The following is a 14774-nucleotide window of genomic DNA, read 5'->3' as shown; positions in this document are numbered from 1 at the left end:
GCCGCCGCCAGCGGGACGGGCTCTGCGGCGCCGCGCGCCGCCGAGGCGGCATTTAACTCCGGTCACGTGGGCGCGGCGCACGTCACCTAGCAACGGCCAATGGGGGGCCCGCGCGCGCCGCATCCCCGGGGCCCGGCGGGGCGCGAGACCGGAGAGACGCGGGGGCCGCTTCGGCCGCCCCGTCGGAGCCCGGAGCCCTGCCGTGCCCTGCCCTACTCTGCTCTACCCTACCCTATCGTCGTGCTGCCGGCCCGCACCGACGGGGCGGTCCCAGGGTACAGCATCGCGGCGATGCGGCTCCCCTGGGACGCCCGACTGCACGCGGCGGTGGCTGACGGCTCCCACAGGCCGTGCCCCGCACGGCAGCGGCTGTCCCGGTGCCCCTGCGCGTCCCCGCCGTCGTGGCGAGAGGCACGGCCCCGGCACCGACCGCGCGAGGCGCTTTGCTCCCCCCGCCCGAGCGCCGTCCGTGCAGCCCTGCGCGCGCCCCTTCCCGCTCCCGCCGCGCGCTCCGACGGTCGCCGCTCGCGCTCCCGTCACGGGGCGGGCGGCTTCGCGGGGCCGCCTCGCTGCGGGACCCGGCTCGGCGCGTCCGGAGGGCGGAGGTGAGCGGGGCCGGGCCGGCGGCAGGTGTCCGGGAGCGGGCTGCGGGAGGCGCGGCGGCCGTCACGGGGGCGCGGCGGGGCGCTTGGGGAAGAAACGCGTTTTGCGCAGCTGTGGGAGCGGGGCCGCGGCACCGGGGGTGGCCTGCCCACGTACACCGTTTCCCGCAGAGCGGCGCGGGTTCGCCCTGGGGCCGCCCGGCGCGGGGCAGCTGCCGCCCATCCCTGTCTGCGCCCGCGCGGGGCAGCAGCTGCGCGGAAGCGACCGCCGGGTGCCGCTTCTGCAGATGTCCACACGACCCATCCCGTAGAGCTGCTTTCATTGTCTCTCAGTTACTTAACGTTCGCTCTTGTTGTTTTAAACGGTTTGTGTAAGGAAGGGCACGGCTCCCCAGGCCTTGTCGGCGCTGGGACGTCGGGCGGCAGGAGGGAGGAAGAGATCCCGCTGAGCCACGGGCAGCTCGGCGCCCGGCACGAGGCCCTGTGACTCGGCCCCGCGGCCAGCGAGGGCTGTGGGAAAGCAGCGGCACCGGGCCAGCCCGTGGTTACGCGCTTTTCTGTTCTCACGTGGAGTTCTTCGTCACAGTTTTGGTCTCTGCGTTGGGAACTGTGAATGTTGCCTAGATGCAGTTAGAAAGGACCTAGGGCGTGAGGTGCGTTTTGAGTACCTGCTGTCAGTGCCCGGCAATCCTGCTCGGTTTTGGCGTGGTAGATCACGCGTCGTTGGTGCTTGGGCGACCCGAAGTACTTACCCTCCCGGGGCTGGTCGCTCTGCTGCGCGTGGCACAAAGGTGCTTGCCTTCTCTGTGCGGGGAAGTGAAGCATTCAAAGCTTTGGTTGCGAACTCTGCATCAGCGTGCAAATCTCATCACCACAGGCTGCCAAACGTGTGGGCTGGCTTTGCTGGTGTTGGCTTCTCTGATTTGGAAGCATCCCCACGTGGAAGATAGCACTGTGGGCCTTGTTGATCGGATACACCAAACACACTGTGTGCAACACATAAAAGTACCATCACTCTTCAAAGTCGCTTCTCCAGATGATCCATATGTATTCATTAATTTTTTTTTTAATTTTCTTTTTTTTTGCAGGACAATTGTATATGACTCATAGAAATGTCTACGGCAACTCCTGCCTGGTATGTTCTGTTTTATTTTTATTAATTATTATTGTTGTGGTTCTTTTCCTAAAACAAACTTAATCTGAGAAAAAAAGTGAAAATGCTTAAAGCCTGGTGTCCTCAGTCTTTAAATATTTAACCTGGGATCAACAGAGCGAGCTGTCCCATGGGAGTTTTCACTTGAAGGAAACCACGCTCAGCATTAAAAGAAGAGATTAGTTTTTAATCGCCTGTAGCTGTGATTATCATTTGCTCCATTATAATCCACATCTCCCTGAGCAATTCATTTCACTTATTTAAGTACGAATGTGATGAATCTCAGGAAACGAGCCTGTTATTTTCGACAATGTTAAAACTTAAGTAATTGCACAGTAGTCTCAGCTGCAATGGCACATTGGTGAGGACACTGAGAGTTTTTTTTTCATGGCTGTGTGAAATGCTTTCCAGTGGACTTACAGTAACACAATGCCTGTATAGTCCTGAGGATGTGTCTTGATAATAGAAGGGCCATTTACATCTTGTGCCATGTGGAGCTGTGGAGAGGGCTTTCGCTAGTGTTGTATCTGTGAGATCTGGTATTGCTCCTGAGTAATGGTAATGGTTAACAGGTAAAAGTTCCGTGTCTGAGGAATTAAGCTTATCAGCTTTTAGGAAATTGCACGAGCCTTTTCAACACCTATCCGGAAGCGTGCTACCTGCTGTGCTCAGTTTCAGAATCCAGTGTTATCATTTTCCTCTCCAAAAACTGTTTATCATCTCATCCATCTGTGCATCAGATTACTTCATTCCAAAAATCACAGGCTCTTCTGGGAAGGATATGACCCCTTGCTTGGCTCCCCAGGGTGCCAATTCTTTGTCCCTTGTTGTAAACAGCCTATACAAGCATGATAGCGGGCTCTGCACGATCCTTTCAGAATTGTTTGTTAGGCTGTCTTGTCTAAGTGGAGATTCACTGGCAGCTCAGCACCTTTCTTCAGCAGAAGCCTTTGCAGACTGGAGCACAACCAGTGAGATTTAGTAGTTCATTAGCCCAGTGTTATTTAGCACAGCTGTCCATTTGTGCTATGCTGGGGAGACGCACAGCCTGCATTGAGGTGAGTGTCTGTTATCATCATATTTGTGGGTATACTTACTTGTACACACTGGGGGGAAAATGGAAAGTCTTCTGTGTGTGGAACATGAAGACACTAGTGCAGTGATCCTCCGCGTGTGGCGTGCAGGTTTTGGAATAAGGCAGAGTGCTCCTGGGCAATCCCTCCTGCCTCTCTTATGGCTGTGAAATCCCACCTGGTGCTGAAGTGTGGTACTTCTGGCTGCTTGGACCAGCTCTCCTGTTTCCAGGAATTTTTTTTTTCCATAGCCAATTGTATCATAAATAATAGCACTAACAAAAGCAGTATGCCCTTCTCTGTAAGAAGGGGGTTGGCAGAACAGCTACAAAATGGTATTTTGTATAGTGTTATACAGCAGTGTTACCCGGGCTCTTCAGCTGTGGCTACAGACATGTACACTCTGGAGTGAATGGATCTGAGCCCACTTTCTAGAGGATTTAAGCAAATTCAGGTTTAACTGACATGCAAATCTTTGTCTAAAGTGTTTTATATGTGAATATTTAGATGGTGAAAATCTTTAGTAAGAGCATGCAGGAAAAACTCTAAATGTGAATCACTAAGTAGTTTCTAACACTGCTGTAGATTACAAGTGTGAGGGAAGATGAGAGGCGTGTTTTGTAGGCTGCATTGATCATTTGTGTCGTTGTGAGCTCCACTTGTCACAGGTAGTAGCAAAAAGTTTTTTTTGCCTTCCTTGCAACATCTGTACATTTTTTACCTGTATAGTCTGAGCAGAGTTTAAGCAAAGTGTTCAACGTGGAGAATAACCTAGACTGCTTTTGTTTTAAGTGTGATTATTTTAAGGTTCAATTTAGTGGACAGTGTTATCTGGAGCTGAGAAATGCTCTGTTGCCTTGGTGTGGTTGAGTGAGTTCTGATGTGTAGTGTTAGTGGACTGTTTGGGATGTGGAGTGTCGTTCCTGCTGCGGCCTGTTTCTTGAGCTGATGCCACCTCTGACTGGCAAATAACAAGGTCTGTCCCTGCTGGAAAACATGAACATCTTGCCTAGAAGAATGGAATGTTTGCTATTCTTTAAGGAAGGTATGCTCAGAAACATACCTCCCGAGTGGATTAGACACATCTGAGACAAGTACTGGACTCAAACTGTGGGCAAACTTTAGTAGGAACACTACCTCGTTGTGTTCCTCCTTGTGGGAACACTTGGGCACGTGCTCTGGGATTTTGGCACTGTCTGTCCCAGTTTTCTTATGCAGCTTAGTTAGAGCTGGCGAATGGCTCAAAGATGTAAACTTAAAAGAAAGCATTTTTCTTTCCTGTGATGAGAAAATACACACATACAAACCACAAAAAAAAATAGTTGCCCTCAAAATTAAATAGCTTTTTTTTTTTTGTTTTAAAAAGTGATTAAGTCAACATGGTCAGGAGTGAGTAAGTTAAGGTGGTCTTGGCTTACAGAGCCATGGCTGTCCCACGAACTGGTTGGGGGACCCTTTCCTCAAACTGTGTAGCTGAAAACATGAAAAGAGAGGGGGGTTTAGTCTGTGTGTTGTCCATGAAGAGCACTCAGCCTCCTATTCTGCACACACAGTTATCCTGAAATTGTTCCTTCCTTGGAAGAAAGGGCATGAGAGAAGCACTGGTCAGATTCACAAGTGTTCCTGTCTTTTCACTTCATGTGGTTGCTTAGCTTACTCTGTTGGCAGGTGCTTTACATATGTATTTCATCTGTATTTCACCTGATAGTGTTTTTCTCATTGGCAGAATGCCTAGATCTGGGAATTACATACCTATTATGAACACTGCTATAAATCTAAGTAAATGAAATTAGAATGTTGTTTTTCACTTTTATGCATAGCTTTCAGGGGTTAGTGTTGCCACGTAGACTACCTCAAGCTCCCTGAATGTTCTTTTTTTCCTTTTTTTTTTTTTTTTTTTTAAATTGACTTGGAAGCATATAGCACGGAACGAGAAAGAGAACAGAAAGCATTGACTGCAGAGGTAGAGCACAGCGACTGCTAATAAGTGATTAGATGGGGTGGTAGATGGGAAGCTGGCTAAGAAAATTCAATTGCCATCAGGCTTTCTTACATTACTAAGTGACTTTGCATCTAATTTGCAGAACTGATTGAAAAATCGATTAAAATAGTAATGGGAACATTAAACTGTAAATAAAGTAAGTGGCCACAGGATGTCCCCACTGTTCCATGCTAATGTATGTGATGGGGTATTTATCTCCTGGTACAAAGCCAGACACTGAAGTAACAAGTGTGACACTTTTTACGTTGGAGGTTTAGCATTCATTTTTATATTCCCAGTTCTTTTTGATAAATCAATCAGTTAACACCTGGTCTAATAGCTGGCAAAATTAAAAGGGGAGAGTATTGGTTGCCTCACTTGCTTTTTGTCTGAGTTCTCCTTTAAATTCCAAGGACTGGGAACGAACAAGACTTGATTTTTTTGAGGCAATGGGTGTTCATTCTACGTGAATGCAGTTTGGTCACTCCAATCAGAATGAGAAAGGTATTTAGAAGGGTTATTTTCTGCTTTTACAAAAGCTATTACAGTTGTTTTACACGCTGACTAGGAAAGTGAGGTGTTGTGCTTTTCTAATAGCTTGTTTAGACAAGGCAGGCAGCTAGGAACAAACTACGGTATGAAAATAAAAGTAATGGTTTGGGGCTGTTAAGGCAATTTTAAGCAGAAGGAAGACATTCTGCAAAATTAATGTGTCCATGCAGGAAGCTTATGCATAGAATAGCTACAATGATAAAATGTGCATCCTGGCTTCCAAATAACAGATGTGCCCTGAAATGCTGTATGCGCCATGTGTGAAGGACCAGATGGCGGCTGATGCTGCACAAGTATAGAGCATAACGAGCTCATCGTTAGGGCTGGGACTGCGTGTGAAAACACTTCCAAGACCACATTGTTATATGCAGGATGTGGTAGTGATGTTTTCCTTAGGAATTCCTTATAGCTACAGCAAATATATCCATCCAGTTGCTTTGGTTTTTCAGCACCTCTGAAAATCACAGCCAGATTTTTGAAGTCAGGTAGTATTTAGTCTGAAGAACAACACTTTGTGTAGCCTGTTGTGCCTGAAAACTCATGCAGTGGAGCTTCGTACGCCTGGTACAAACAGGCATCACAAAGTATGTCCGTGTTCATAATTTTGTACATGCATTTTGGTTGTTCAGCCTGTAGAGGAACTGCTTCTTCCCTGAGAGACTTGATGGGTTCACTTGCCACTTCTGCAGTGCAGGAGCTGTGAATTATACTTTTGTATCTGTGGTACACTTGCCTTTTGTTACTGAATTTATTGGTGCAATACTTGCAGCATTCTGTGGTCTTGTTTACCTGGCAGCTGCCGGAATTGGATTTTTTATCCTGTTTTAGGTAGCTCTGTATCCAGACCTGTCTAAATAACAACAGTGATTACACTGCAGAAAACAGATGACTGGAATTTCATTTAGAGGTGATTCCTTGGGAGGTGGTGATGGTGAATGTACTTTCTTGTCTGTGAGGACATGCTGCCCAAATCTCTACAGTTGTTACTGAAAGGGCTTGGAGAGGGACTAGTGTTTTCCAGCAAGCCGTGTCTGCTTGGTGTTTTATGTGCGGAAATTATGTGCTTTTTTGTGTCTATGATTTTCATGACCAGTGTGGAAAGTTTTTTATGAAGGAGGCGTATGCTGTCACTCACTGTAGTACATTGAAGATTCCCAGTGAATCGGATTCATGCTGCTGCTGCCACTGCTGCTCAGACAGCAGGCTCATCAACATCAGAGGCGGCTTTGCATGAAATGCTAAACTCTGATGGAGTTGTAAACAGTGGAGCTCCTATGTGCCCAGAGACTGCAAATCTGGACTCAGACCTACTCTCTCAGCTATTATATTATCTGATGTGATCTGGCTATGAAAGCTGGCCACCAGGTAGAGAAATCTTTACAGTACTTCTGGAACCGAAAGGCCAGAGCTGCAGTACAGCATGTGCAGTTTGCAGTTTGAGGAAGTGGCTCATGGGAGCAGTCCATGTTTGCAGGGAACCTGCACTGCTGCTAGTTGAGAACCCTGCTGTATGGATTTTAGTTCTGGAAGAGTAATTGCTTTACTAAGTACACTACAACAAAGGGAAAGGCCAGCTTGCAAGTGGGGGATTTTTGTACTCTAACTGAACTGTGTACAGTTGCTCTTGAGCTATGTGAGACAGTGTATATAAGAGGGATGGTTGCTCTTTGGACATAAACTATACAGTTTATGGATCACATGCATGCTTCATAATGCTTTTTATATCCCGTTGGCTGCTGCCTTCCTTTTTGCTTCCCCTTCAAGAATGGGGACGAATTAGTACAGTCTTTCAATGAGGGAGCTGGCTGCCCTGGGGTTATGAATTCTCCTTTCTTCGTTCCCAGAGGGAATGAAGCAGGAGATGGTATTCCTGCCTGGGTGGCTCCAGGTCACTTACCACATCCTGTACTGCATGTCTGGCTGTGTAAATGTTTAAGACAGAAGGCAGTGTAGTAGCAAGAAGAAATATGCTCTCAGTCTCTATCTACCGCACAGCTTCTTTGTCACAGCTCTTTTGGCTCTGTGTGTGTGTCTGCATTGCGCAGTTCTGCCATGACTCAATGTAGCAGTTCCCAGTTTGCTGCAGGAGTGGGGATTTGGATGTTACTGTCTCTTTGCCTAGTAGATGTGTGCCATTTTATCAGCCAGCTTGACTCAGGAATAAAAACAGGGGGGAGTGTTTTGCTCTGTCCACGTTGTTGGCCCCTGCGCAGGCTGGCCTGGTCTTGATGTTCCAGAGCCAGGACATAAAGGAAGGTGTATTCACAGCCATATTGTCAGATTCTTCCCTTGAGCTGGCACATTTCAGCCACATTTGTGCACAGCTTTGTTTCCACGGAAGCACCAGCCCCTTGGCCAAGAAGAAAATGCAGTTTCATCTTTCATTCATCCAGCAATGAAGCCAGGCCTTCTCTGGACAAACTCTGGAAAAGTGAAACAGGAAGCTTTAATCCAGCTGGTGAGCATCTGTAGCTGCCAGTTGGTCTTCATCTAGCACGCCTATAAATGTTAAATTCTGTTCTTGCATCAGTAGCAGAGGAGCTGGGAATGCACTGAGAATACTGTGGAATTTGAAACTTGTCTGGCTCTGTAGGGGAAACGGGAAGGAGAAAACAGCCATCACCTAGCAGTAGTGGGAAGGGGCAGGAAAAGATGTATTTTGTAGTCCAGATATTTGCTTTGAATTATAAAAAAACATAAAGTAAAAACAACTGAACCAGAGCTTTCTTTACTGTTTTGGAACTTCATTTTTGTTATGTGTGAAGAATATTTTTGAATGCTAACTCTGAAAAAGCATCCTTGCTGTTTTATGGAGGGAAGCATAGGGATCATTTAGCAGTTTGTAAGAGTCTTTAAGATGAAAGTGTGTCTTTGCTTATCTGTGGCTTGCATGACTTTAGGTTTCTTAGAGCACTGCAGAGACTTAGTAATAACTTTGTGTTGTAATTAGCCGTTCTTCAAAGAAATACCAAGCTTTAACAAATATATTATCAATGCTGATTTGCTTAGTGAATGGATAGCAGAAGGTAAATAGATAAGCTGCTGAACCAGCTGCTGTCCTGTTTGCCTGATGTGCTGCTCAGCAGTTGTTGGAGCATTTTGAAGGGAGTCAGATTGGACCTTCCTGCTTCATGTGACATGCGTGACAGCAAGCTGTTTTCTTGCTGCCTCTCAGGCATTTTCTTCCTTTTTTTATTGACAGCAGCTCACCTGACAGAGTTGTTACACTGTCCTTAACACAAGACCAGTGTAAGTCAGTCATAAACAATCTCTTGAAATTCTGTTCATCTTAAATTTTCATTGCTGTTTTCATTCTCATACTGTTAGTTTTTAACTGAAGGACAGGCTGCACACACATGGGAGTCATTAAGGAAACAGTTAAATATAGCTTTACTTTTTAAAAACAAATCATGTATGTTTCTTAATTGCATGATGCTATCTAGCAATACTTGGTTCATTCACATATACAAATGCGAGGATCACTTTGGCAGTTTTAATGTGAGATTCTGGAAACCTGGGCTTTCTCCCTAGTGTTGGCATTTGAAGGTGAAAGCAAAGCTGTATATTGTGAAAGCTGGGAGAAAAACATATTTTGCCATAACAGTGGTTATACTTCCATGTTCTTACTCTCTCTCATTTACACTATTGAAAATGGATAGTTGAAACTGGAGCCAGTGTAAAGCACAACAGTCTTCATGAAAAATCAGAAGAGTAGTTTTAACAGCCTTGTCATGCAGCAAAGATGTCAGGTACTCCTGTGGAGAGAGAACATGCAGCTGGAATAGTGGGCACTTTGCAGACTAACACTGTTGCAAAGGTTGCCTGAGGACAGTCTGGGGCTTCATCTGCACCCAGCATTCATGAGTACTTACTGGAGAGGAACATCCTTCTATAAATGCCTATGTGTATCAATGGACTCTTCTTATGAGAAGAGCAATGCCTGAGCTTTCTTTTGCATGAAACTGAAATGTCAAAATATGTCTGCTATGTTTGTGTTTTCTCTGTGCTGGAGCATGGCATCTTCCCTTGCATAATCATCACTACTGTGGCAAACTGATTAATGAGTAAGTACTTTCGAAATGTGTCCACTTGGCTGCACTGTAGATCTATAAATGTTACCTTAAAAATCCACTCGCGGTTCTTGTTTCCGTAAATAGTACTTGAGCTTGAAAAACTTTTTATTTCTTGAGATGTTTCCAGTGTTCTGGCATCTGGTTCTTTTGTGAGAACAAAACTTTGGAAAGCCCTGAACATAGCATAAACGTCTACAACTTGCATCCTCTGTCCCACTTTCATACCAGCTCTTATATAGAATCATAGAATCATAGAATGGTTTGGGTTGGAAGGGACCTTTAAGATCATCTAGTTCCAATATAACATGTTGAACACAGAAATTGTGTATTTAAATGCTTTTGATGTTCAGTCTATGTCATATTCAGCCTAGTTTTCTGGCAAACCATTTCTTGGTGCTAAACCAGCCCTGGAGTTGGGATGGGGTGGTGTGAGCTGGGTACAGCCAGGGGACTGGCACCCGTCCTGCTGGGCAGGAGCTGGGGAGAGCTGCAGCACAGAGCCCTGCACCAGGCTTCCTGTGTCCCAGCGGCCCTGGCTGCACCTGTGTCGGTGCTGGCAGGGCACGGGGCTTCTGGGGCAAGTGGGGAAAGGCAGCGTGACTCATGCAGCCTAATTAGGGGCATTAAAGGGTGGGTTAAAGCAAGTGAGGAAGTGTCATGTGAAGGTTGCTCAGACTTTTTTTTTTTTTTTCTTTTCTTTTTTTCAGGCTAGAACATAGTTTAAAATGTATAGGTTACTTCATTCAGACATTGCCTGTTATGTTCCATATTGCTCCATCAAACACTGCATTAGCTTTGACAATCACACACAGAAGAACAGTGTTTAGCGTTAACAAACAGCATTACTTGGCAGCCTGACCACCCAGTTTATAAAAAAGGCTTTGGCTTTCACATCAGTGGGATCTTTGTATTGCTGCCAGCATGTTTTCCACAACACTGCTTCATGGTGTGTAAAACTTCTGAGAAGGGAAGACTTATAGAAATAACAGGCTACACCATTGTGTAGCAAGATTATACGCTGCTTATCATAGATGAAGTGCTAAGTGCTGGCTGAGTCATCAAAGAGATTGAGATTGATGTGTGTGAGAGTGGATAGCTGCATGTTTGACTTCTTCCTTGTCTTCCTTGGTGTAATATTGTGTTAGCTGTTGAGCCTGAGTACTTTCACCAATACTTGCTGTGTTAGCTACCGCCGGTTTTGACTAAACATCAGTCACAACAAGGAGCAGAAAACTTCTAAACTTGTCCCTCCCTAGCTATTTGGGATACATCTGCCAAATTCTTTCTAGGAAGTCTCATAGCTAGTGCATAAGGATTACCTGAATTTATGCCTTCAAAATGTGCTTGATCGATCGTGATCTGAGAGTGATGGGTTTTAGAGATATTTTAATCAAGAAATGTTCCTCTTACAAAATTAAATTACTCTCTATTATAGGGATTTATAGCATTTCCCCCTTTTGATATTCTGGTAAATATCAGTGACATTTACTTCAAATACAAAATTGAGCCAGTATGTGTGTTTACTTCTGTGCAAAACAGTGGCTTGAATTAAAGACAACAGTAGAATAATAACTTCGGCTATAAAACTTAAACAGTAATGTTTCAAAAACAGTTTATTCAATCAGGAAAAAACAGGAATCTTTTACAAAGTGGTGTACGGTATTCAGGAAGCTTACAGGTGAGGTCATCCAAACACTTCAGTGATACACTGGGAACAAGCAGTGCCCATGACAAGGTAACATTAATATCTTAATACCACAGGGAAACCTTTGTAGCAAAAAATAGTAACTTGCTATTTCCTGAACAGCTTAAAAACAGATAGTGGAAGCATGTATATTTAGATCTGTGCTATGGGAGCACTTCAGCTGTAACTGGAGAATCCCACTTTTTTCCTTCCTTTTTTCCTTCCTTTTTTCCCTCCTTTTTTCCCCTCCTTTTTTCCTTCCTTTTTTTCTTCCTTTTTTTCCCTCCTTTTTTCCCTCCTTTTTCCCTCCTTTTTTCCCTCCTTTTTTCCCTCCTTTTTTCCCTCCTTTTTTCCCTCCTTTTTTCCCTCCTTTTTTCCCTCCTTTTTTCCTTCCTTTTTTCCTTCCTTTTTTCCTTCCTTTTTTCCTTCCTTTTTTCCTTCCTTTTTTCCTTCCTTTTTTCCTTCCTTTTCTTCTCTTTCTTTCTTGTTCTCTTTCTCTCTCTCTTTTTTCCTTTTATCTTTTATCTCTCTTTTTCCCTTTTATCTTTTTTTTCTCTCTTTTTCCCTTTTCCTTTTTTCTTTTTCCTCTCTTTCTCCCCTCTTTCCTCTCTTTCTCCCCTCTTTCCTCTCTTTCTCCCCTCTTTCCTCTCTTTCTCCCCTCTTTCCTCTCTTTCTCCCNTCCTCTCTTTCTCCCCTCTTTCCTCTCTTTCTCCCCTCTTTCCTCTCTTTCTCCCCTCTTTCCTCTCTTTCTCCCCTCTTTCCTCTCTTTCTCCCTTTTTGTTCTCTCCTTTTTCCTTTTCCACTTGAAAGAAATAAGGGAATCTGGGGATCTGCCACAAAAATGTGGGCTGACAGCTGAGAAAAAATAACTATACAGCAGTAATCCAAAAACGGCAGCAATCGTACTAAGACCTCTCCTCCAGGGTTAGGGAGTTTGCTGACTTTTAGACCTCTGCCTATTAGGCCATTAGTTCCTGCCTTCAACCTTTGATCTTTCTGCAATTCTGGAAGCTCTCTTCATTTTTTTGCAACACAAGGCCAAAGCTGTGTGATTACAATGAGGCCATTGTACTAATCGTCCGACATATGGATGCAGTGCAGAAGAGTCAGAGAAGTGGCTTATGTTGCAAGAATGCAACAGTCTGCATTGTACAATGTATATTAATCAAAACAGCCATTATTAAGTGAATAAGGCCTGATTGTTTTTACTTAAACAGAGCTATTTTTTTTTTTTTTTTTTTTTTTTTTTTCAGAAGGGCAGATGAACCTCAAGACAAGATAAGGGGGGAACACATTAAGCAGAGGGGGGGGGGGGGCAGTTTGTCAAGTCAGAGTTGTTGGAGAGCAAACCTCCTGGGAGAAATTGAGGAGCAGCAACATGACAGTACAAAAACTCTGGGCACACAGGGTTGACCTGTGTTACAAGCGTAATGAAACTTGGACACCTTTGCTGGAACTCCCAGTAATGGTCTGCCTGGAAGAACTCCAGAGTTGATGTGTTCTGCATAAGGCATTAGTGGGAGACTCAACAAACTTGAAATTAAGTGTATATTAGTGAGAAGTGTGTCTTCTTGGTCAAACCAAAAGATGCTGGATGCATTTTTTTAAGAAGAGTTCCCTTATTTAGTTTTTAGGAAACATTTCCTTTCTCCCTTGGTATTTGGGCAAGTAATACAATAGTGTCCTTAGTGTTTTTTTAGTGATTGCCAAATATGACTACCATCCCTGGTGATCTTGTGGGTCAGAGCCATGGCTGTTTGAGGTATCACTGGCCATTTAGGAGCATTGCTGTAAGCTTGGGAGCACAGCGTACAGACTGGAAATAGCACAGCGTCTTTGGACTTGTTCTGGCTGGCGGAGTGTGGCCAACCAGGGAGCTCTGATCTCTTTCCCTAGGCTGTGAAAGAAAAGAACTTGGAAATGGCTCTATCCCCTGGTTACTCAAAGATGCTATCCTGTGTATTTGCTAACATGTCACCTCCTTCCTAGCTCTAAGGAAATGCCTGACTTTTCTCAGCTTTGCTTTTTTTGTACTCCACTACCTCTGAAGGATCTAGACTACGAATCATAGAATAGCTTGAGTCGGAAAGGACTTCAGAGATCATCAAGTTCTAACCCCCCTACAGCAGGCAGGGTTGCCAAGTGGTAGATCAAGTACCAGGCAGGCCAGGGCTGCATCCAGCCTGGCCTTGAACACCTCCAGGGATGGGGCATCCACAACCTCTCTGGGCAGCCTGCTCCAGAATTTCACCACCCTCACTGAAAAACTCCCCCCTGACATCTAATGTAATTCTTCCCTCCTTTAGCTTATAAAACCATTCCTCTTTGTCCTTTCACTATCTACCCATCTAAAAAAATGATTTTCTTCCTGCTTATGATCTCCCTTTATATACTGGAAGGCCAAAATGAGGTCTCCCCACAGCCTTCTCTTTTCCAGACTGAACAAGCCTAGCTCCTTCAGCCTGTCTTCATAGGAGAGGTGCTCCAGCCCTTTGATAATTTTTGTGGCCCTCCTCTGGACCCTCTCCAAAAGCTCAACATCTTTCCTATGCTAGGGGCTCCAGATCTGGATGCAGTACTCCAGATGGGGCCTTGTGAGGGCAGAATAGAGAGGGACAATCATGTCCTTGGCTACCCTTCTTCTGATGCAGCCCAAGATACTATTGGGCTTCTGGGCTGCAAGTGTACACTGATGGCTCGTGCTAAGCTTTTTGTCTAGCAGGGCCCCTAAGTCTTGTGGATCTAGTAATCCAGTGTTTGCTTTCTTGTTTGTTACAGCAGAAGCTACTTGCCTTTAGTTACCAGATAGTTGGTTAGTGCCTACCAAATGCAAGTACAGCACCAGTAAGTACTACATTGCCAGTGAGAGCTGTGACTGCGCTAGGTGCAGCCTTCACTCTCTGGAAAGAGTTGCTGACACCATCCTGGTCTGTCTGCAGTTTGGATAGGACCCTCAGTGCTGTGCAGTGAGCCTCCTGCAGCAGTGGGTGAAGCACTGAGTCATTGGGAGGGGAGCGGTGCGTGGCGCTGGCAGTGAGAGCATGCTGGGGCTGACTCCAGGACAGACTGGTTCAGGCCCACTCCTGCCTCTCAGGCTCAAACTCCGGCAGGCTCTGTCTTGTCCCACCTAGCAGTGCTGGGACTTGCATGGGGCTACAAGGAGAGTCCCAGTGTACCTGTGCGGTAAACAAAGGCGTAACTGTGGAGCCCGGGGCTGAAATCTTTTGAAGGTCTCAGTGGCTGGAATGGCTGTGCTGTGAAATGTGTTTCAGCCAGTTCAGTTCAGTGACCTTTCATCTTATTTTTCCATTTTTTTTGAAGATAAAAACCAACGGGAACCATTAGATCATCTGCCTTGGTGACTATCTGATACTTAGCATGGTTAACAACGTAGCAAACAGAACTGACCGATTGTATAATACACTATAGTCAGAAGGAATTCTGAAACTAGTGTAAGCATTAATAACAATAGGAAAGTTAAATAGGCATATTGTAATGAGAAGATACTGTCTAAAATGCTACCATTTATATATATATATATAATATGTACATATATAATATGTATAATATTAAAATACATATTAAAAATACAATATATAATATGTATATTATATATATATATATAAAAGAGGAAAACTTTTTTTCCTTTGAAATTA

The 14774-nt window shown here is 44.9% G+C and overlaps 1 protein-coding gene across 1 annotated transcript in view; it reads left to right on the top strand.

The window, feature by feature from the left end:
- The window catches only part of DLX1 (distal-less homeobox 1), a 44534-nt gene that overhangs the window by 7968 nt on the left and 21792 nt on the right, over positions 1–14774 (top strand). The window contains exons 4-5 of the mRNA XM_021399936.1: positions 12–605; positions 1691–1737. Of these exons, the coding sequence (XP_021255611.1) occupies positions 12–605; positions 1691–1737 (641 nt within the window). The remainder of the gene's footprint in view (positions 1–11; positions 606–1690; positions 1738–14774) is intronic.

The sequence above is a fragment of the Numida meleagris genome, chromosome 5 (assembly GCF_002078875.1).
Source record: "Numida meleagris isolate 19003 breed g44 Domestic line chromosome 5, NumMel1.0, whole genome shotgun sequence".
NCBI lineage: Eukaryota > Metazoa > Chordata > Aves > Galliformes > Numididae > Numida > Numida meleagris.
This window is presented reverse-complemented; position numbering and strand designations above follow the sequence as displayed.